At 38.8% G+C, this 23519-nt stretch overlaps 2 protein-coding genes across 2 annotated transcripts; one reads left to right on the top strand and one right to left on the bottom strand.

Moving 5' to 3' along the window:
• Positions 1-4394: 4394 nt before the first annotated feature.
• On the bottom strand, positions 4395-8788 carry LOC122657002 (uncharacterized protein At4g13200, chloroplastic-like). Its single transcript, XM_043851734.1, has 4 exons — positions 8754-8788; positions 8481-8719; positions 5362-5516; positions 4395-4787 (listed from the first exon to the last, which is right to left on the bottom strand). Exons 1-4 carry the CDS (start codon positions 8771-8773, stop codon positions 4569-4571), a joined length of 633 nt encoding a protein of 210 aa, XP_043707669.1. The 5' UTR covers positions 8774-8788; the 3' UTR covers positions 4395-4568.
• A 1671-nt stretch (positions 8789-10459) lies between these two features.
• On the top strand, positions 10460-23317 carry LOC122657042 (tryptophan--tRNA ligase, cytoplasmic-like). The gene is made up of 12 exons (XM_043851792.1): positions 10460-10739; positions 10850-10969; positions 11050-11235; positions 11439-11490; positions 11639-11704; positions 12323-12409; positions 13606-13698; positions 14513-14593; positions 19391-19462; positions 20457-20525; positions 20676-20786; positions 23014-23317. Exons 1-12 carry the CDS (start codon positions 10522-10524, stop codon positions 23062-23064), a joined length of 1206 nt encoding a protein of 401 aa, XP_043707727.1. The 5' UTR covers positions 10460-10521; the 3' UTR covers positions 23065-23317.
• The last annotated feature ends 202 nt before the right edge of the window (positions 23318-23519 follow it).

The raw sequence follows: 23519 nt of genomic DNA, 5'->3' as shown, positions 1-23519 counted from the left end.
TGTCTTAGCGATTTTCCATATCTATGGGGTTTATGGTGCCCATGATCCCACTATGATTTTTTTATTTAGGAATAGAAGATTATTATATTATTATATTATTATAGTATTGTATTGAATTGTTTTTGTAATATTTTTCATTGGATCAAAATACTATTATATAAAAAAGTATGGGTAAAAGAATGCTACTTGGTTGCGTGGCCATCGTGGCTCCTACGTCTAGACACAGAATTGTCTTGCCTCCATGGAAAGGTGAAAATTTCACCCAAGTCGATGCTTGCACGTACACTCCCATTGACTAGAGTTCACGTGCAAGATCTAGAGGCCCAGGTAGCATTCTCTTATCCTAAAAGTACATATTGAATTTTTTTTTTGTAATATTTTTTCATTGGATCAAAATACTATTATATAATAGTATATACTGAATTTATTTGAAAATTCTCTTCCGACTCACAGGAGGGATTCGTCAAAGTTAAATTTATCATGCTTTTGCAAAAGTCATGCTTCATCTTGGGTAAGGTTTTTGTCATCATATTTACATTACTCTTGCCTATATGGATTTTCTTAGGTTGCAAAAACTTCCTTACGTATATCGATTTTAGTGAATACCTCACATCAAAATGCTTAATACTTTTTTTTCGGAAAATTATCAGCGTCACCCCCTCATGTTTGCCTATATTTAAAGTACATCCACTAACTACCATAATATCAATGGTTACCCATTTTTGAGCGGTGTTAACCGTTAAAATTATTTTGACCAAAATACCCCTCACACTAAAACATTAAAAAACCCTTGTCTAAATCATTTCTTAAACGCACATTGTACTCCCCTAAGAAGAAAAAGAAGAAGAAACCCTCTCTTCCTTCACTTCCCAAGCCCCCAAACCAACCCAACTGGTTTGTATCAAACCGAATCCAACCCAACCTTTATCACAACCCTAACTTAACATAATCTACATGGTTTTGTTCAAACCCTTCTTCCCAAATGAACATCAAACCGCCGTTGCTGCTCTCTTTCACCCATGAACATCAAACCGCCGTTGCTGCTCAAAACGATTCCGGTGAGATCGTAGAGTTCTCCTCTTCTATGGTTTAAAATGTAAAATACACAGTCGATGTTAAAGAGTTTGTTGGAATGGAAAACCCACACTTGACAAACAGGCACCGCCATTTTTGTCAAACCAGATCTTGGTGAAGGAAGATGAACCAGTTAAAACTGAACAAAGAACTTTAACCATGGCCGGTAATGAGGGAGGATTCAAAGTTCAAACCCGGTATCCGATTGCTTACCTAACTCTCACTGGTTACTGAAGCTATATTCCAAGAAATCTCTTTGTTTCCCATAGTCTGCTTTCTTTGATCATAAAAAACACAAACAACTAAAGAAAATTCATTATTTTGATATAATCTACTCCTTTTTCAATTGTTAACTTGGCCGGTATACCCACTTCTTGAAATGATGAATTGCTGATGATGAAGAAGGGTTCTCTTAATTTGCTGGTCTTACTATCAGTCTTCATAAGGTTAAGGACCACCACTACTCTGTTCTAAATTCTATTCTATTTCTAATAGAAGTTGTGCAAACAGATTTATGTAGGATACCAAAATGAAAACGTATTCATCATGCGAAACCAAAGCCAAACATTTTAGATCCAAATAATGGTGTAATAAATTGAATTAACTGATGAATCTGAGATCAGAGATCACAAATAATCCATGAAAGTGTTTATGTATGTATGTATTGGCTACAATATAGCGATATATACATGAAAAAAATAAATAAATACATCTCCCCAAAACAAAATTGGGGGAAAAATTAGTTATTCTCTAATGCTTCCAGAGATCTACTCCATCCAAAAACCAAGAAACGGAATACGATCACAGAAGTCAAAAGGGAACGCAGCATTTCTTGATCTAATGCTTGAAGAGAGCGAAGAAAGACAAGGCGTGAGACGAGCTTAGAATAGCAGCGTATATTGGCAATGCAAACACAGCTCCTGCCTCACTTGAAGGCGACGGCGTCGGAGACTCCTCAACGGAAAAATCGCAGCAGCAGAGAAGATGGCGAAGATGTAGAGAAGCACGCTAGCCATGGAGGAAGTATTGATGATCTGTGCCATTTCTCTCGTAATACATAAACCTCTCATCTGCCTAGGGTTTCAGAGAAGAAGGAAGAAGGGAGCGATGGAGCAGATTTGGGAAGAAGAGGAACGATCTGAAACCTGAAACCCTAGGCAGATGAGAGGTTTGGGTTTAGTTTGAGTGAAATGGATTTGGGTTGATGAGCCGTAACGGTCGGGTGGGTTTGTTTTGGGTTCATAGGTGATTCAAACATGTGTCATGTGTTTTTCAAAATATTTTGAATTTATTCAAAATCATTCGTTGGATGTTGATCAGGCCAGGTGGCACACTCTGTGGTACTGGAAGTACAAGGTTTGGAAGTAGAGGAGTCGGATCCCTAAGAAGGGCAGAATTGTCTTTTAAAAAATATTATATAACTAACATCACCACTTAACACCTCTTAACTAATAGTAGGGGGTCTGTGTGGAATTACCGAATTAGTTTGATAAAGCAGGGGGTGGCGCTGATAATATGATAGTTAATGGGTGTGCCTTGAAATATAGGCAAACGTGAGGGGGTGTTGCTCATAATTTTCCTTTTTTTTTCCATTAAAAAAAATGTTTAATCTTGGAATGCTACTTAAGTGGATGGTCCCATCACCCATGACTATCACAATAAACAATGTATTTGTCTGACTTCAAGCCTAGTTCTTGAATGACCCATTTCATCCACAACATCTCCTTGCAAATAGGGCTGTAACAAGGTCAGGTCGGACCGAGCTTTATAGAACCCTAGCCCAATCCTAAGTCCACTTAGCTGGGCCCAGGCCCGATCCAACCCGACCCGACCCTAACTTAGGGTCAGAAAAATCCAACCCTAACCCGCCCTCAGGGTTGGGCCGGGCCGGGCTGATCCTAATAAGCCCTGATCATGGGGAATGGGAAAGACAGGCATGGGTTGGAATGGACCGGGGAGAACATTATCAATTTTACATAAAATAACACTATAATTAAAAGTATTATATCACTTATTGTCTTCATATATAATATATTATATAAAAAAATGTGGGTGCTATTTAAAGTTTATAATGTATATATTATATCAATATATATTTTATAGTATAACTTAAATCAGGGTCGGGCCGGGCCGGGCCTGACCAAGCTTAGCCTGAGGCCTCAACCCTAACCCGACCCGACCCTGACTCAGGGTCAGAAATTTCCAACCCTGACCCGACCTCCGACCTCAAGGCCGAATATCTCAACCCAAGCCCTGTTCGGACTCAGGACGGGCCAAGACGGGTTCGGGTCAACAAGGCCAAACTTGCACCCCTACTGGCAAGCTTCTATTGCGGCAATATACTCCGCTTCTTTAGTTGTAAGGTCACATACTTTTGCAACTTGGACTACTATGACACTACTCTCCCTGCAAAGGTAAACATGGAAACATGGATGTACTTTGATGTAAAATTTCTTGAGGTGATGCCACTTGTCATATGCACATCCATATATCTTTGTAGCACAGGCCTACCCACAGTCCATCCGAAGATTTCAGGGCCTATAATGAACTTTTCAGCCAAGGGGCTGAGCCAGGATTGGTATTTGCAAGCCCAGGTCGGGCCGGGGTGAGCCCAGCCTAGCCCTGTCCTATACACATATATTGAGTGCTATAAATTAAGCTATCATAACTTACCTATAATATACATCAGTAACATATAATTATTTAAGTTATACTTATTTTCTTTTTTATGTAAAATACCATAAAATGACAAATATAAAGCTAAAACCGATCCACTTTGAGCCCACACCGGACCTCGGGTTGAACATCCTTAGATACATTATAGCCATTTTCAGTTCACTTGCATTCGAGGAATGTTGAGTTTAATTCATGAAACCCTGATAGATGTGAAATCCTTCTGCATCAGCTGTGCATTTTAATTGTTTACAACAATAGGCAACTCGGATAATTCACGCATCAAGAGTGGGAAATTTGAAATGGAGAACAATGTTTTAATTGGCTGAAATCAAGATTTAAAAACCAGAATCAGGATTCGAATCGGTCCCGGCCAATTCTGATCCGGGCCAGATCAGAATCGGTCTATATAGGTGAGGAATCAATAAGAATCGGCCCCAAATATACCCTAACCCAAATTTTTGGAAGGGGGTCACTTGACCCAGATTGGCCCATCCAATCCTGTGCATCACAGATTAACAACCTTCATACTCTAGTCTCATTGTGTAGAATGTAAGTTTCCTGCTAGAGAACCAAAATATCTTTTAGCATACTAATAAGAATCCACATAGCAAACAAGCTTCTCTTGGATTCTTGAACCGGCTACGGAGCTTTCAAATGTGACTGTTTTATTATGGTTCACAAAAGCATACTCTGAACCTACTTCTATGAAATAGATAGATATTCTCTTCTTTCATTGATGAAAGAGTGTTTTGCTTGAATCCAAAGAGAATGGATCAGACTAGGAACATAACACATAACCCTAAAGGGACAAAAGAATTTCAGTCATCGTTTGTCTTCCCAATAAAAGGATCCTGGTCAACTGGATCCTCTTTAGTTGTTGAGGAGGTTGACTCTGATGAAGGTGAAATTGATGTAATAGCAACATCACTGGATACTGGTATCACTGCTGTAGTAGAATTGGGAATAAGTCCTTGGGCTTCCCTGGCTTCTCGTGCCGCTTTCTCCTTGGCTCTCTTTGCTCTCTCAAACACATCATCCTGCATCACCATGCATTCAATTAGCCGTTTGTAGTAGGCACTCAAGCATTCCCAATAGAATTATGATGAACAAGGGAAGAATGCATGATTTGTTCCATCCTTTCAATCCTTTTCAGGTAAGCAACCCCACCCCCTCCTCTCAAAAAAAGAAAAAAAATCATGTTTCAGTTTTTAATTTCTTAAAGATATTTCCTTTAACTTGCCATTCCATTGGCTTATTTTCCAGTCAACATAATAAATATGTAACAGAAACAGAAGAGAGCCCAAAAAAGTACTCTGTCATAAACTAAGCTCATACTGTGTCATAGCTAAAGCTTCTTTCACCTTTCAATGAGACCTTGGAATACACTTCTTATATATATCAAGCATGAAAGACCAATCAAATATATAGCAATTTATCCATTTCCATTTGAGACAGTTTCCTCAGACACTCCGTGTCAACATGCAACACCATGTTCATGTTCAAAGATTACAGGTGGTTCGACAAATAAAGATGGAACTAGAAATGCAAAGGCCACTCATAAATTATCCCATTAAAAAAAAAAGCTACTCATAAATGGAATGGAGGTTCCACCTGGAATTCTTGCACTTGCTTCTGTTGCTCAGCTTGCAACCTCCCAACTGCACTCAACAACTCCCCTACTGTAGATTCGATACGTTCATTGATTGCTTCTGCCAAAGCCTTGCCTAAGAAAAAAGCATCTAGAATGGTCCTGCTGTCGTTATCACCTGCAAGATGCAATCCCATATTTCTTTACATAAGTAATACAAGAAGTAATAAGGCAATTGGTCAGAGGTTTCACATGACGCCAGAGTGGGAAACCGCACAAATGAGAGGGCGGGAGACGGATTCATTTAGTGGGGAGCTCACATTTTTTTTTCTGTGGAGAGAATGTCGGTGTGGGCCCAGGCTCATTATGTGAGAGGACATGGGAAGGAATCCCCACTCCGACATCTTGAGGATCTTTATACCTAAACAATTATAACTCTTGATGAATCTGTTTTGGTTGTGCAAGACCAACGCATTGTCCCAACCAAAGAATCAGGGAAACGGAACTAACTGGAAATTACTAATGGCACTTTGCAGTTTATTTCTTGTCTTAACTCCTTACCGCTCCATCTGGTTATAAAAGAAAGGGAAGTGAAATCAAATCAATATTAAAGTGGAAACTTTTGTAATCATTACCTTCATAATAGTGTAACTCACTCCAAAATATTCCAAATGTAGTTATTAAATTTTACTTTTCAATCAAATTCTTTGATTTGAAAAAAAAAAAAAAAAAGATTACATCTGATATGTTAAAGAGTTTTAGTTTTAGGTAGGTTACTCGATCACGATTACAAAACTTTCCCTTTCCTACCCTTTACTTGCAACCAGACGTAGCCTACATTTATGTTATAATATTGTCCCTTTCTTTTGTTTTGGGGGTATTTAGGGGGGAAATCTTCCAAATATGACAATCATGGCTGAAGAGGGGCGGGGGAGGGGGTGGATCCAAATCCTGCAAGGTATACAATCAGCATTTATGGCTTATTGGTATAATATGCTGGGTAGAAGAGGCAAAGAAAAAGCCTTTGGCACAGCAGCCCCTTGCAGTTTCAAATTTTCAACATGGCAAACAATTTTCTTTTCTTTTCTCTTCAATAAGAGTACGAATTGGCCATTATACAAGTCATATATACTTGCAAATTAATGAAAATGCTTTCTATTTCAAGAAACTGTCTTTATATGGATATCATCTAATTCAAATAATTCTAAAAAAATGAAAATAAAATAACAGAGAAAAATTAACCTAAATAGAGAGCAATAACATTGAATTGAAAAGAATAAAAAGCAGATTTCACTAAAATAACTTTAAAACATTTAGGGAATGAGCACAATAGTATAACTAGATTATACTCCTTTTTAGTACCAACCAATAACTTTTATAATGCTAATATCCTGACACTACTTTGAAAAAGTTCTAACAACAAGGCAAAAAAATCTAATCATTATCTACAACTCCCTAAGGTAAAATAATAACAATAATATATAATAAAATAAGAGCTGCCGGTTCAAACATAAATAAGAGTCAAATTGCATTTCAAAATGAAAAAGAACCGGGATGAGGTGACCGGACATGGATTATAAGAAAAGTCTTGACTTCTTTTTACCTGTTTGTTCCTGGGTATACATCTAGTTTGAAACGTCAAAATATGCAATCTCGAAACCCTAATAAGGCAGGAAATAGGGTGATGCAGATGATTCTTGATGAATAAGGAGCAACCCACACTGTCAATTTAATGGAAGTGAAGGAAATCTACAAGGAAGGATTTCCTCAGGTTGAAGTTGCTGATCCCCAGCCCACTAGAGTGTCACACCAATCCCATCAATTTGAGATTACATTCATTTCAAGAACTATTGAGGAAAGAGTAATTTTCTCATATGATATAGAGCTTTAGGCAATATTCTCATTCTTTTTGATTGATAACAATGAATATCAATTAACAAAGGAGGAAATACAAGAAAAATGACCACTCCATAAAACTGGAGAAAAAGGGGCGGGAGGCGGGGAGGGAATACAACAGAACAACAATAAAGGCTACAGTGAAGTTTCAGTATTCAAAGGATTGCCATCACAAGCAAAAACTTTACCTCATTTTTTATTTTACGCTTAGAAAGATTAACAAAATTGTAGCTGAGAGGCTATTTCTATTTCCAGTTATTCTCATCTACGACTCAAATATGGAGGCACCATCTCTCTTAAGCCATAGTCTTGCTGCCAGTTATCTTTCTCCCCCATCCCACCCCTTTTCTTGTACCAACAAGGATTATAAAAAATGTTCTGCAAAACAATGCCGGCTTTCCTAAGAACTTAACTGAGAAATCTGACAAACCTGATCGCCAAAACTAAAATAAATTAAAAAAAAATAAACAAAAATAAGATCTATATCCCACAATACAATCTTTCTCCATAGGTTATTCTGTTAGTAAACACATCAGTCAACAACATGTTGGGCATCCACTGGAATGAGACGTTCAACCTGACAACCAAGAGTCGAACCTCTCAATGAAGCAGTTAACTCCCAACGGAACAATAAGAAGACTCAAAGAAGATAATAGGTAAAAATACTGGTAACAATGATATTAGCCGTCAACCACAAGTCTACTGTATTCAACGGTAAAAGGTCAAAGGTCCCAATTCAGTAAACTCGCAAAATCTCAAACACTTGTAGGACCAGAAAAGGCAAACAGGATTGCCACAAAAACAATCAAAATTAAGTTTACAATATCACTTTTTTCCCATTTTTTAAAATTCAATGATCTCTACAGAAGATGGGAAATATCTAGATATAGCGAATCAATATCTGAAATTCAGACAAGGAAATGCGAATCAAAGAATCTATCAAAAGCAAGAATCTTCAATATAATCTCCATAAATCATTATCAAAGTAAACGATGCAACATGGAAACCCAACAAAACGAGCTCACATACGACCAGCCCAGAAGATTGAAAAAGAAAAGAAACGAAACCCACTTCACACATCAAACCAATTTCATAGCAGAAATATGAAATTGATAAACGAGGATCCATGAAGCACACTTAACACTCTTACAAGAGGATTCTAGTAAACCACAACTTCATCGTGAAATCTATTAAAGTACGAAATGAAATTCAGAAAACAGAAGAATTCCATGTATGCAATTTTCACCTGATCCGGGAGCTCCAGGTGGGCTGCTGCTGCTGCGACAATGTAAACTGAGCTTGGGAAACCCTCCTCTGAGGCTAATGCTCCTGAATTCAGAGTCTGAGGAATGAAAAGGGCTTCGAGAATCAACACAGTAAGCAAAAGAAGAAGAAGAAGGAGAACAAAAGGGGTTAATTTTCGTAGTCAGACGAGGTGGGGAGAGGGAAGATGGTGGAGCCGAAATCCCACTCATTCTTTCTCTCTCTCTCACTAACAGAGATTAGGCCTCGGCGTTGTTGTGGTCGCTTACGGGGCATTTATCTGCTATTTCCAAATTGGGTTCATGATCTCTGTACTGCGCCAAGACACATGAGCCTGCCACTCAGGGGCGGATTTTTTATCCGTTGCTGTAACTATAGCGCTGTTGTGCGCATCGTGCGGTGCAGCAATCGCCATATGTGCATAGTGGGGCTCGCATGGCTGCTGCTGCACCGCACAATGTGCATAGTAGCGTTGCAGTTGCAGTTACAACAATGGATAAAAATTCCACCCCCAATGTGTCTCTGCGCAGTTTGCGCCCCCAACATAGAGAACATTCTTTCTTTTTTGAATTTCAGTTTGAATGCCAAATTCATAAAGGGATGGAAGGTTTTAGTACGAGCATGTCTTAGTGGACTTTGTTAATGAATTGAGTGGGGTATCGATTGGTAATGTCCTCAGGTTGGTTTCCCTTACGGTATTTTGCGATCTTGAATAATCACTTAAATTTATCATTACAATTAACATGTCTAAGTGAACTTTGTGATGTAGCACGCAGATTCACCAACCTTCCCAGCACCTTCGCCACCTCATCTAGGCGCCACATCAGTCCTTGGAGCGCAAGTCATTGGCGCCTTCCTCCCCCTATCTTAGCATATCTTTTAGATTCTTAGATTATTTGTTTTCCTATTTACTAGTTTCCCTATGTACATAGGATTATTCGCTTTCTTATTTACTAGTTTCCTTATGTGCGTAGGATCTCTTATGTAATGCAACTTGGGTTGCAAGTTTTAGTAGTTTAGGAAAGTTTCCATTATTCCTAGTTTTTATTTTCCCTTCTTACCATATATTTGTAATCAGTTTATGGGCTTTAAATCCCCATCCATGGAATGAAATTTCAGATGATTTTATGAGAAATAATTGTGAAGCTTAAGCTCCAACTGATCCTTGGAGAGATCACCCCCCTCAGGCCTTGAAGAGCCTCCCCCACGACAGCCTTGAAGAGCTGTCCACTCCTAGAAGAGAGCCACCACCCACGGCCTAGAAGAGCCGCAGCCCCTCTCCATTGTTCCACCTTCTCTCCCCTCATTCTCGTCCCTCTCTCCCTTCCATTCACGCTACCCTCCATCTTCACCGCCCTCTCAAGCCCTTGATCACCACATAAAATATAAAACCCTTCCACTCTTTCATCGCATGCAATAACGTTTATCCCCTTTCAATCTCTCTTCCATTGAGCGATCCTTGATCTCCCGACGGAGGTCTACATTACTTTGCCTACAGTTAGATGTGTATGAAACAATATAATTTCTCCTATATAACAAGAATATGAAAAATAAAATTAAAGGGTACAAAGGTGAAACTGGTATTACAAACCGCATGTAAACCGGATAGAAACCACTAAAACCTCACCACATAAAACGATTCTGATTTTGGGTGATTCTTATCCGGTGCAGTTTTGATTTCTACCTTGCAAAATGTGCATCGAATCGAAACCGCACCATTTGACACCCTTACTGGTCAGTGCCCAGTGAGACATCCAATGGCGGGGCTGCTTTGCGTGCGCCCTGATGTGTGCCTGACCCCACCCTGGCACGCATCTCAGCGGCGCGTATAGACCAGCCCCCGTCGTTGAATGCTTCACTTGGCATTCACTGGGGGAGTGCTCGTTGGAGAGGAGCCCGATCCTGTGTGAATCGGTTACACGAGTAGACTGCGTGTGCATACTGTGTGCGCAGTGCGCTCAGTGCCTAAGTGTTCTCTCCTGCTCTCACAGTTTGGACTTCAACGACAGATTACAGAGAGAGAGATGGAGAAGAACGAAATGGAAGAACAGAAGGAAGAAGACGATCAGATTGTAAATCCATGGGAGGTAGCGGGGAAGGATGGAGGGAAGATTGACTATGATAAGCTCATTGATAAGTTCGGGTGTCAAAGACTCGATGAGTCCCTAATTAGTCGCATTGAACGTCTTACATCTCGCCCTCCTCATGTCTTCCTTCGTCGAGGCGTCTTCTTCGCTCACAGGTTTCTATTTCTCGATTTTATTCAATTCTCTTCTCAATCACTCCCTGTTTGTCTAGTTCATGGATTCATGCACAAACACACTTTCATTTTTGTTTTGAAAAAATTTACAGGGATTTTAATGAGATCCTCGATGCGTATGAAAGAGGTGAAAAATTCTATCTATATACTGGGAGAGGGCCATCATCGGAAGCTCTGCATTTAGGCCATCTCATTCCATTCATGTTCACCAAGTACATTTCCTCAGAACCAAATAATATTTGAATCTTGTACTGCCTTCGAGTTTAGGTTGTGAGCTTTGTGTACAGTGCAGATACTTGCAGGACGCTTTCAAGGTCCCACTGGTAATTCAATTGACAGATGACGAAAAATGCATGTGGAAAAACCTATCGGTGGAAGAGTGTCAAAGACTTGCTCGTGAAAATGCAAAAGATATAATTGCTTGTGGCTTTGACATTACCAAGACATTTATTTTCTCAGATTTTGATTATGTTGGAGGGTCAGTATAATTCACCTTCCTTACTAGTAATTTCAATCTACTGTTCAGTTTTTGGATTTGTAAGATTATATTAAACAAAGGTGGTGTAAAATACTTGTCTCAAGAAAATAGGGAGGAAAAAAAAAATCCGCATTGTAAGTTGGAATAATTCAATGAGATAATTTTGGGTGTGGTTGTGCTTATGCTAGACTTCTCTGCTGCAGAGCCTTTTACAGAAATATGGTGAAAGTTGCAAAATGTGTAACATTCAATAAGGTGAGGATCAAGCTGAACCTCTTATATGGAAGGTTTCTCATAATTTTTTTCTTTTTCTCTTCTGTGATTGCGTCATGCACATTTTCCTCTTTGTTTTGATTGTTTTAACCCAATAACAAGGATTATTTTGTCAAGCTGTGCAATGCAGGTTGTGGGAATATTTGGTTTTACTGCTGAAGATCATATTGGGAAAATTAGTTTTCCACCAGTGCAGGTGGGTTTTCTGCCCTAGTCATTTGATCGTAAAAATATATGCTTCCATAGAAGTTGTATTTGCTTATTATTCCTTCTAGTTTACTTCTATTGATACTTCTCTCTCTCTGTCTCTCCCTTTTGGGCTTTTCATTGATAACCTAAACTTTGGTTTTTAATTTAATTAATAATTAATAATAATACATACAGATTATTTGGTTTAAATACATAAGTATGGATATTCAATTTAAACTTTTAAGTATTTTTTTTTAATATTAATAGCAGCATAAAGAAGATGGCTGAGTAGAGAGATACAAAGTGTCATTAGTAGCTAAACAAAAATATTGAGTCGAAACTTTGGAAATATTTGCCCCAGGTTGATAAAACTTGAACATGGTCACAGTACCTCAATTTAAACAAATGTGGGCCTACACCATTTGAATTAAATTTGTAAACTTTGCCTCCCCTACAACCACTCTGGGTTTACAGAGAAAAATAAAAAAGAAAAGCAGTAAGTGTGTCTGTTTAAAATAGCATTGGATTAGTAATGCTGTGCTATGGTGCTTGTCCCTTTATCGCTTAGTCTGATACCTCACTGCTACCTATTGGAGACACTCTAACACCTTAAGTTTGATTGCAGGCTGTTCCATCCTTCCCCAGTTCATTCCCTCAACTCTTCCCTGGCAAAGATGATCTCCGTTGCTTGATTCCATGTGCAATTGACCAGGTATGGTCTTCTGTGTCAACTATTTAGTCGTTTTGGAGATGATATGCAGTTGAACTATGTTTCTGGATTAAAATATTTAATTGGTTCTGCTAAATCTATTAGTTCATATGAACAACATCAAACATATATATTTTATGTGATCTGTGTACTAGTTCAACTTAAAATTTGACAATTAATGAAAAACATTGAAACTTAAAATTAAAAATGATGAATGTTGTAGCTCGAAGACTATAACCATCTGTCTTCCAATTTGTTTTTTGGTTGTATGGGGGAATTCAATGTATTGGGAGGTAGTCGTTCATTGTTCTAGCCCTCTGTATGAGCCTATGATGCTCTTTGATGTTATTGTTATTGTAGAGCATACATGTGTATGCCTATACATACTGCCTGCATTCCATTTCCATCAAATGGACCTTTAAAGATTGTTTCTGTTGCTGTGAACTTTATTCCCTGCCTTCTGTGTGTGCTAATAAATTCCCTATCTCTTGCCATTATAAATTTCCTGGACAATTGAAAACTTTTTCTTGTAGTTAGTACCATAATGTTTCCTGTAATTGGAAAATCGGAAACTTCAGTTAGGTACTTGTCAATGTAGGCCCAAGGATATGCTATGGTGCTACATGCCATAGTTATGCGGGGCGTTTGCCATTTGGATGGCTTGCATGGTTGGTGTTTCCCCCTCAGTATGCATCTGAGATTGATCTACTTTTTTTTTGGTGAATGAGATTGATCTACTTTAAATGATCATAATCACCCTTTCAAGTCTCTCTTTCTACCTCCCTCCCTCCCTTACCCCCTCCGGTGGGTATAAGGAGCACAATTCACATGCAAGTGCTCCAGGAGAAGAATTGTCTGCAGTATGGAAGGTTATGATCATTTCATCAGGTTGGTTTATGGGACTTTCTTCTTGTAAACCCATCTAATGGGAGGTAACACTAACATTACAAATATTAAAATGTATATACGTGCTACTGAGAGAATTTGGTAATATTTATGCATATATATTAAGTACTATGTTTAGGTCCTCTTCTTCACAAATCACAAGTGAACTTTTTTATTGCACTAGAATCTTATCACCATTGGCTTTTATAATTTTCTTTTCTATGAATCTCATAGAAGCAAAGGTAACTGCATCTTACTTTTCTTCCTAACTAAACCCATCCCCCCCCCCCCCCCTGGGGGGTGGATTTGCTCAGGATCCTTATTTCAGAATGACACGAGATGTTGCTCCTAGGATCGGATATCAGAAGCCTGCATTGATTGAGTCATCATTCTTCCCTGCCCTGCAGGTACTCTTATTCTCTTGTTTCCTCTCATATGGATGCTGAATTCTTTTGTTGTATCCTTGTAATCTTTTACCATCTTATAGTAACCATAACTGTTAGTTATGAATATCTTCACTGCATCTATTCGGTTGTTGTTTTGTAATTATTTTACAGAAATTGTGGATAAAACAAAATGAAATTGTATAGAAATGAACATGTACTTAAATAAAATGCAAAAAATTGGGAGGATTACTTATAGTTATATTTTTTGGTTATTAAAAAAACATGGTTTGGTCAATCAAACCATTGCCACCCATGAAGGGACCTCCCTCGTTACATGGATGGATTCTTTTCCTTAATCTCCCATGCACAACTATTGTACCCTGTCATGCGCAATAAAAGTAGGAAACAGGCAAAATGATGATGAAATACAAAACAAGTTTAATAACTAGCAGTCGATTTTCTGGGATATTTTTCTGTTGAAATAAATGGATACTATTGATTATTTAGCAGGAGAAGAACAAGCTTTAAATGTTTTCTCTCTCAAGAGAACACAACATTGGTTGTGCATGTGTTCTTTAAACTCTGAAAGGATTGTGTAAAAGGTAGCCATCATCCTGAAAATTTGGTTAGTGCTATACTAGCAGCAGTAAAAAAATCTGATCGTGTTACTTTTGCATTTATCTACAACAAGCGATGAAGGTAGAAAAAGAGTTCGACTTATATGTGGCAAATTAAGGCCCATTTGGTTCATAGTTTCAGCTTTTAAGTTTATTTCGTCTTATTGATTTTGCTAGTTGTGAAGCATAATTTGTTCCTTTTATCTGGATATTTGCAGGGGGAAACTGGGAAAATGTCTGCCAGTGATCCAAATTCTGCAATTTATGTGACAGACTCTGCAAAAGTCATAAAAAACAAAGTATGTCTTTAACTTCCTCATCCAGATTTTATTTATAGCCAAATTTTAAAAAATTTTGCAGATAGGCATGACAGTCGATATCTTTGGCTCTTCTGTGCATTTGGTACCTAGCGATAATTGCCTACTATATGGTGGCGAGTACCAATGAGATGGATGAACTCAACTGTAATCTATAATTTTTACTTTTTACAATTACTTGGGCAACGCATTCTCCAACTCGCATACGAGTATAGAAGATGCAGCTACGTCGCCACTCTTCACCTTTGGTTTCAGCACTCAGTATGCGTGCTACCACATGAACACCTCGGGTATCTTCATAGTCATCGCCCAAGTCTTCAAAATAATCATCCCCATCATCATCATCATCATCATCAGGGGGATATGCATATAAATCCTGTTCATCATTATCATCAGGGTTTTCATCTTCCTTTTCAGCCACGTTGACTTGCCTATGCTTTTGTGGGCAATCCTTGGCGTAGTGGCCTATTTCATTGCAGTAGTAACACTTGCAAGGATCATTACTGACCATGGGAGCTTTGCCCTTGTTGTCTACACGTGAAAGGGGTGTAGGACGAGAAGAGCTGCTTGTAGAGTAACTTGATCGTGTAGGACCAGCAGTAGAGTTGTTACCCCTATTGTAATCATTAGTAGGTTTGGAACTTTGGATGCTAGAAAAGATTTTTTGGTGTCGACAACAGAGGAGCTAAACCTTCTATTGGTATTCAATAAGTCTTTAGCCTTTAGGGCTTTCTCAAAACAGCCCTTGATGTCTCTAACATCAGCTACTCCAATAGCCCTAACAATGTCTGTCCTCAATCCCAGTCGAAACCGAGATAAGATCTGAGTGGCTCCTCCTTCTCTAGTGCCAGTACGAGAAGAAAGAGCATCGAACTTCTGCATGTACTCAGCTACAGTCATAGTCCCTTGTCCTAGGGAGTTAAACTGATCCTGCATCTGAGCTCTGTAGTGCCTGGGCAAATACTTCTCCCTCAAATCATACCTCATGTCTTCCCAGGTAGTAGGTACATGGCCATCAAGTTCCATGTTCCTCTCTACATTTCGCCACCATTCCCAGGCTGGGCAACCAGCTTGGTACGTGCCAATCTCATTTTTCTATCTTTAGGCAAGTCATACCAATTGAAGTAGTCTTCCAAGGCAGCAAGCCAGTCATAGAATACTTGAGGCTCATGAGTTCCATCAAACTCTTTCAGCTCAAGTTTAACCTTCTGTGTATCATACCTTCTGTTGGTAGCTTCATTTGCAGTGAAATAAGATCTCAAGTACTCCTCAAAGTTAGGTCTTCAATGTTCTTCTATATTTCTGTCCCTGTCTTCTCTGTAGTCATCTTTGTCATATCTACGTTGATCTCTGTGATCTCTATGGTGTCTGGAATGATCTTTGTGGTCCCTGTGACTTCTGGAATGATCTCTGTGATGTCCATTCCTTCCCAGAGTTCCATGTACCTCAAAATTAGCCTGAAATCTGTCCTCTTCTAAGGGAAGATTGCTGTCCCTAAGAGGTGTAATCTGCCTTTGTTCCATCACCAATAATCGATCATTGATAGCTTTCTGATCTGCCGATAGCTAGTGGAGCATATCCATGATTGCAACCATGGGGTCGGTTGGGGGTGGTAGGGTTGGATCCACAACATTGTTGCCATGTTCATCCATGGCTCTGATACCACTTAATGTAGTTTTAGATAGGGTAAAGTCCTACTAGAAGCCAAGTAAACCAAGACCTCTGATTATGCTAGCCGATTGGGCAAAATTGGATAGTTTAGGTTAAAACTAGGGTTAGGATGAAGGTGATGAATGATTGTGATAAACAATAATGGTGGGCAGGTATTTAGAAGTATTTTGATGTAGGTTAGGCTAAGTTTAGATGGAGTTTGAATTTCTGGGAAAATTAGGGTTTTGGTCTGGGTTTTGGGTTTTAGGAAAAGTGGACAATTTAGGGTTTAGATAGGTGATCTGAAGAGGGGCTTTGGATTGAGTATCCTAGGCAGTGTGGGGAAGACTCAAGTGGAGTTTGGTTGGGTATGGATAGCTGGAAGTGTGAATTCCGTATTTTACGGTTTGGGTTTTTAATGGGGTTAATGGAATTAGGGTTTTAATGGATACATGGGGCTGTGAACTAGGTCGAGTGGAGGGGAGGGTTTAATGGATCTGTGGTTGAAATTTGAATGGAGGAATAAGGCAGGACAGAGTTATGGAGGTTAGGGTTTATGAGAATCGATGGGGGTAACGGAGGTTTGGGTTGGAGGATGAGTAGATGAAGGGGGTGATTGTAGAGAATTATAAACACTTACGGGTTGAATAATTCTCCAATGGCAGCAGCTAAACAATTCAGAGAAGGTCCTCTCGATCTTCACGATGCAAGGAGTCGTAGGAAATCCACCTACCCTTTCCACCTTGATAATCCCACAAGGATGCAAGCACTCACAGAGGAGCAGAACAGCAGCACAATAGCAGCAAATCAGAAGTTTTTTTTTTGAATAATTGAACTGTGGGGGAGCCTCCCACGATATATCTTATTTATAATCAAAAGGGCCAAAGGCCTTACACTTATTCATAATCTGGATTTAGAATCCCAGATCTGATTCCTATTACAAAAACAAGTCTAGCCCTCTTAAAATCGTGGAGGGGGGACAAAACATAGTTTTAAAACAATTACTTAAAAGATGCTCTAAGAGCTAATAGGATTAAAACAAAACTAGCCAATAGAAAAGAGTCACTTAAATTGGACCATTGGCTGGACCGGTTCAATTTAAGAGCTCAAAAAAAAAAAACAAAAAACCCAAGTATAGAAACAAAAAATAAAATCTAAGGCTCCAACAATTAGCCCTAAAACTAGGACTGTTTCTTCCGCTTCCGGATGCTTGGACCTGCATCACAGAGAGCCAAAGATGAGGATGTTAAGATGGATGTGTGGAAAAACTAGGAAGGATAAAATAAGGAATGATCGTATTACAGCTGACTTGGGCATTGCCCTAATTAATGACATGCTCCGAGAGAGTCATTTAAGGTAGTATGGTCATTTTCAACGGAGGCCTGGGGACGCCCCAGCGTGAAGAAGTAATATGATCCCGATTGAAGGAACTAAAAGAGGTAGGGGCAGGCCTAAAATGACCATAGGAGAAGTGGTGAGGAAGGACATGCATAGTCTAGGTCTTGTAACAAGTATGACCTCGGATATAGCGTATTGGAGAGCAAGGATCCATGTACCAGACCCCATTTAGCTGAGAGCCTACGGACTTGCTGGGCTGTGCCTCTTTCCTCTTACTTTCATCTTTCGTTAACTTTTTATTTTTCAGTTTTCGTATGTCATTTTTCATTTTCCATTTCTCATCTCATTTCCCATCCAACCATCCCTCTTTTACCATATCTTTATTCCCCTTTTTTGTTTAGACCTCAATTTTCCCTACGTTATTTTGTTTGGATCCATGTTGCCAACCCCATTAAGTTGGGATAAGGCTGAGTTTGTTGTTGTAATTAAATGCATATATACCTATGTAGTTCAATTTTGGGAAAAGGAACGCCACCCAATTACGCAGTGGGGCATGTGTCTGCGCCTAGACACAGCTGCGCGCAAAATGACCGGTGTACCCCTGGTCCTTTCCGCCTTTCCAGGGGTTGCGCTGGTCATTTCGTGTGCGGCTGTGTCTTGGCACAGACACACGCCGTGCTGCACGACCAGGTGGCGTTCTTTCTCCCTTCAATTTTTTATAACAATTTCAATTGAATGTACCTGTCTCGTGATACGTTCTCCTTTTTAGTGTTTATACATGATACATGTTATATATTGTTTCTTTATAGTGTTTTTTGCTCCAAAAGTGTATTTTCATGCATATCTTTAGCTTATCTTGTGTATCTCTGATACGATACCCGATACCAATACTTAAAACCTTGGACACTTCATGAGTTTACATTGATTTATGTTTATTGCTTTGTTTTTCGATGAGTATGCTTATGTTATATCCTATACTTTGTTCATTATATGTTGATTTTCTCATATTAGATCATTACTAGCAGAATTATATCATATTGCATTGATATGGTTTTTGTGTTGTATATGCACATAATTATATAAACTTATCATGGCTATATTGCATATAGTCATATACTGCACGCCTAGGCGTCCCTCTAATGCCTTGGTTCGCCTTGACAACTATGGTCTATAGTGAGTGAATTAGGGGGTTAAATACTTTTTGTATATGGGACAAGTGGGATGAAATTGTAAGTGGGTAGGGAGTTTTGACATTTTGCATTTGTAGGGGGGTCTTGGATGTAAGGTGTGGGTGTTTCATCTGTGTACAGGTTGCTTTTTCGAATTCAATGAACATAATTTTACATTTTCTCCAAATCGAGAAAAAAAAAAGGCGCCCTCCCATCCAAAAAATGGGTGGGTCACCAGAGGGAACCAAAAAAGAGAAACAGGAATACTGGAAATATCAGAAATGATTTCTTTGAATATTATTGCTTGTATAGAGTACGCAGGACATCAATAAGAAGCCTTCAAATATTCAGAGATGATTTACTTTTCATCAAGTAATCAAAATTTTTGATTTATCTGATGAGGAAGCCACATACCATACATATGAGGATCACAAATAAGAACTTCGTTAAAACTTTTAAAGCACCCTTACCATGCTATGCTGCATAAGTTTTGGCCCGTGAAACAGACCTTTTGAATTGTGACAATAGGATTTGCGGTTCTTTGTGGCATTATAATCTTTTTATTCTTCTTTACCATAATGTATACCAATATACTAACTAGGATACACGTCTCCATCCTCAGGTGAATAAATATGCATTTTCTGGTGGGCAAGATTCCATAGAGAACCACAGGAAATATGGAGCAAATCTAGAGGTATAATTTTCTTGTTTTTACTCCACAGTAATCTATGTAATCAGGAAAGTTCAATCTTCATCCATGCCATTATATTTAGAAGATGCCATTAGAGGAAGAGTGACCAGATTCAGTTTGAAGGAGCTAAAAGAGGTAGGGGCAGGCCTAAAATGACTATTGGAGAAGTGGTAAGAAAGGATATGCATGTGGTAGGGCTTGAGCCTAGTATGACCGCGGATAGAGTTGTTTGGAGGACAAGGACCCGTGTAGCTGACCCCTTGTAGGGGGATGTTCCTGGGATGCTGCTTTGACTACTGCTTAGGCTTTTTTCCTTTAGTAATTTTATTTTATTTTTTCTTTACCAAAAAAAATAAAATAAAAATAAAAATTTCTTGTACTTCTCTTACTATTATTGCTGTCACGGCCTCTTCGGATCCATGTAACTGACCCCATTTAGTTGGGATAAGGTTATGGTTGTTGTTGTTGTTGTTGTAATGAATACTTTGACTGGAAGTATTTGTCATGTTTTTGTTTGTTTACATATGATATAATTCATTATACTTATTATTGACTTCAGTTGCCCAAGGCCTGAAACTGGCCTAACCAACGTTGGGTAGATTGGGTTTTCCAGCCTGAGACCAACCTGAATTCTGAGGTTACCAGTCTAACCTGACACAAAGATTGGGTTTCATCATTCAGGGTTGGGTTGGGCCAAGGTACTCTCAGAACTTCATGGGGCAGGTCAATATGTAATCCTGAAAGACCAATGCCTTCAAAATGGATCAACAAATGGAGTTTTGTTTTTGATTTTTTTTTCCCCATTCAATTGGAACTTTTGAGATTAGTGCTTAAACCTCCTTACCAATTCCAATTCAAGGTCTGAAGAATCTGCTCGTTGCCTGTGTGTATATGTGTGCACAGAATGTTGTTTTTTTGTGGTTATGGAAGTCCTTTTGCTCACTGTTTGCATTGTATTAGCTTTGTGATTGGCATATTTCTTTTTGATGTTATTCAGGTAGATATACCAATTAAGTACCTTGGCTTTTTCCTGGAAGATGATGCTGAGCTGGAACACATGCGGAAGGTGAGATCACCGCATCCAACCTGTCTTGTTCCCTATTGTGGAGAAAGTTTGCTCTGTTCTATTCCTTTAGACACGTGAATCCGTTCTCACATAGCAGGATGGGATGGGTGGTTCATTTTCTTACTTGAGAATTACTTCATTATCTTTCAGGAATATGCTGCTGGGCGGATGCTAACAGGTGAGGTGAAGAAGCGCCTTATAGAAGTTTTAACCGAACTGGTGGAAAGACATATTAGGGCACGGGCTGCAGTGACTGATGAGGTAGGTACTCTTTTTGGACTCTTATTTTTTTTGTAAGGCCATTAATAGCAAACTAGACTTTTTACTTACTCTTTAATTTTTGTTTTTCCATTCATTCTCCTCCCTATCGATTTCCCTTAAACCCTAGATCATCTAGGTTATTTTTAATGCTCATCACACATCTGAATTCAATCAGATTCAGACCATAGCTCCATCACACCCCTGCCTATACTTGATCTCAGTTGTTGCCTCTTTCCATCACTCTAAACCCTAACTCCCCATTAATCACTATAAACCTAAGAAACCCTAATTTCAGTCCAGACCTATTCAGCCATCAGAAAACCTTCTTGCTGCAGCTGAACCTTCCCCTAGTCCCTCTAACACTCGACCTTAACCCCTGCCCCTGAATCCTACTGTAAACCTTAGTTTTGGCTATTTTCCTAATTTTAAAAACCCAAACCCTAACCCTAAATCTGCAGAATTTTGAAACCTAACCAAATCCAGATATTTTTATATCATAATGACCCTCTAAACCTGCAGATTAAAACCCTATAAACCCCATTCCCAAATTCCCATCCCAAACCCTAATTTTGCCCTAAAACCGCCCCTAATCAGCCCCAAACAGCAGGCTTAACCAGAGCTTGATTCTACCTGGCTCCTAGTAGAATTATTTCCTATTCTAGGACTACATTATTTCTCCTCCTTTTGGTGTTTGTAAGGGTTAATGGCTAATCAAGTTCCTTATGCTTTTAGTACTATAGTGCTTAAAGTTTCTATAAATAATTGGTTTGTGAATTCATAAAAGAACTGGGTTAGATGGAATTGTAGAATTGCATAATATTGTGTGGGAGTGGGTTTTTTCCGATGCTAGAGTATTAATTGTGGCGATTGGAGGCTCCTCATATCAAATCTTCAAATAGGAGGGAGGGTTTTAGCAGAGAGAAACATGTGGGGCCCATCTTTGCTGTGTCTTGGCATGCCAAGGAATCCACACACAGAGAGTGTGTGGTTCCTGTTCATAAATGGTGTCTTTGATGTTTGTAAGGGTTAATATGGCTAATCAAGTTCCCGGTGCTTCTGATAGTATCATGATTGAAGTTTCTTTAAATGCAATTTGGTTTGTGAATTCATAAACGAGCCAGGCTAAATAAACTATTAGAATTGTATGATATGGTGTTTGCATCTTCTTGTGTGCGTTACCATATTTAAAAATGTGGAGGAAACAAATCTCAAGCATCCACCCCAAATTTAGGTCTTATATCACTTCTTCAGATTTTGGTGTTCTTATTAATTTATCAGGGTGGAAGTAAGTCTGACCTGTTCCTGTGACCATATTCTATCTTCTGACTGTTTCATGAGAGATCGATCACTCCAAATGTATGAAAATATGGAGACTTAAGTGATTCACTTCATTCATTATGTGTGCTTATATCTAGTTGCTGTCTTGCTGGCTCGTTGCCTATTCCAAGTCCTATGACATCTAGAACTTTCTAATTCCTCGTAAAGACTCAACCCACTGACTAGAAAACCCCCCACAGCAGCTGGCCAGCCTAGAAAGGCCTACTAATTATTAAAACTACTAATAAACCTCAAAAGCATTAAAATCCCCAAATTACCTAATATCTGCCAATATCACAAAATTGAATCTGACTGGCCATTTTTTGTAATCTACTTGACCTATAAAAAGTTGTTTTACACCATGTACTATGTACGAAAACCTATTTGGCTACATGAACATCAACCCCTACAGACCATAATACTTCAGAAAAAAAGCTTGCTGCAGCTTGTAAGAATGTTTGCAAGTATCTTACTCTGCATTAGCTATTCAACTTGATTGGGAAATTCTCCTTGGCAAGGGGATTAGACCATATTTGAAGCAACGGACTGAAGTGTCTAATGGGATTTTCTCGGTTGCATCGATCTATCAGTCCATATCTCGGTGGTGAAAATACAACTTTCCTCTTTTCCTGTTCAAGATCCCCATCATATTGAGACCAGGGTGGGATCAACAACAGCACTGTCCTCTGTTTTACACCACCTAGTGCTTGGGTCCAATTTTGATTTTGATCTGATGAATTGCTTGGATTTTCTAGATGATCATGTATCATGTAATCAAAAGTTTATGACAGAGTTCACCCTAGCATATTTTTCAATTTATCTTTGATATCCATATTATCTATTTTTATCTTTGCACTTGAAAATCTGTAATAACTTCTTTCCTGCCTTTATTTGTCGCTCTCTATTTCAGATGGTAGATGCGTTCATGGCCATTAGGCCACTTCCCAATATGTTTGATTAAGCCAGATGATGGATTGTCCTGGTTTTAGTAGAAGGGTGTGTCTGGCTCGGTGGAATTAATTTGGACTAACAGATTTGGAATAGACTGATTGGAATACATGGATTTGAAATCAATAGAATTGCTAATGCTACCATTAGGGTAACAAAAAGGCTTGTGAGTGGAAAAAAAATTTGGTCTCTGCCCAGGTGCAAGAGCAACACTTGAGCACACATTCTATTTGGAAATTGCAGCTTTGAGGGCATTGTTTCTTTTCTGTTTTAGTGGTCTCAGATGGAGTACCTTAACTGCTTAACATGCCATTTATTCATCTTCGAAGGACAAGTTGTGAAAGGGAGAGGTATAATTTTGACTCTAAAACAAAAGTCAATTGATCAGAAGGGAGTGTGACGTGTCAACAGTTCTACTTAAAAAAAAAAAAATAAATAAAAAAAGGAAGAAAAGAAAAAATGTTAGAA

This window comes from Telopea speciosissima, chromosome 3 (assembly GCF_018873765.1).
Source record: "Telopea speciosissima isolate NSW1024214 ecotype Mountain lineage chromosome 3, Tspe_v1, whole genome shotgun sequence".
In the NCBI taxonomy this organism is placed as follows: Eukaryota; Viridiplantae; Streptophyta; class Magnoliopsida; order Proteales; family Proteaceae; genus Telopea; species Telopea speciosissima.
Note: the sequence above shows the minus strand (reverse complement) of the source record. Positions and strands in the feature narration are given on the sequence as shown.

What these genes read in the sequence shown, in the direction of transcription:
- LOC122657002 (XM_043851734.1), bottom strand. Translation starts at nt 8,773, where the DNA reads ATGCCCCGTAAGCGACCACA. An exon ending in ACCTGGAGCTCCCGGATCAG is followed by an intron (nt 5,517 to 8,480) that starts GTGAAAATTGCA and finishes TGCATCTTGCAG; the next exon opens with GTGATAACGACAGCAGGACC. An exon ending in AGCAAGTGCAAGAATTCCAG is followed by an intron (nt 4,788 to 5,361) that starts GTGGAACCTCCA and finishes ATGGTGATGCAG; the next exon opens with GATGATGTGTTTGAGAGAGC.
- LOC122657042 (XM_043851792.1), top strand. Translation starts at nt 10,522, where the DNA reads ATGGAGAAGAACGAAATGGAAGAACAGAAGGAAGAAGACGATCAGATT. An exon ending in AATATGGAGCAAATCTAGAG is followed by an intron (nt 19,463 to 20,456) that starts GTATAATTTTCT and finishes GATGTTATTCAG; the next exon opens with GTAGATATACCAATTAAGTA. An exon ending in GGGCTGCAGTGACTGATGAG is followed by an intron (nt 20,787 to 23,013) that starts GTAGGTACTCTT and finishes TCTCTATTTCAG; the next exon opens with ATGGTAGATGCGTTCATGGC.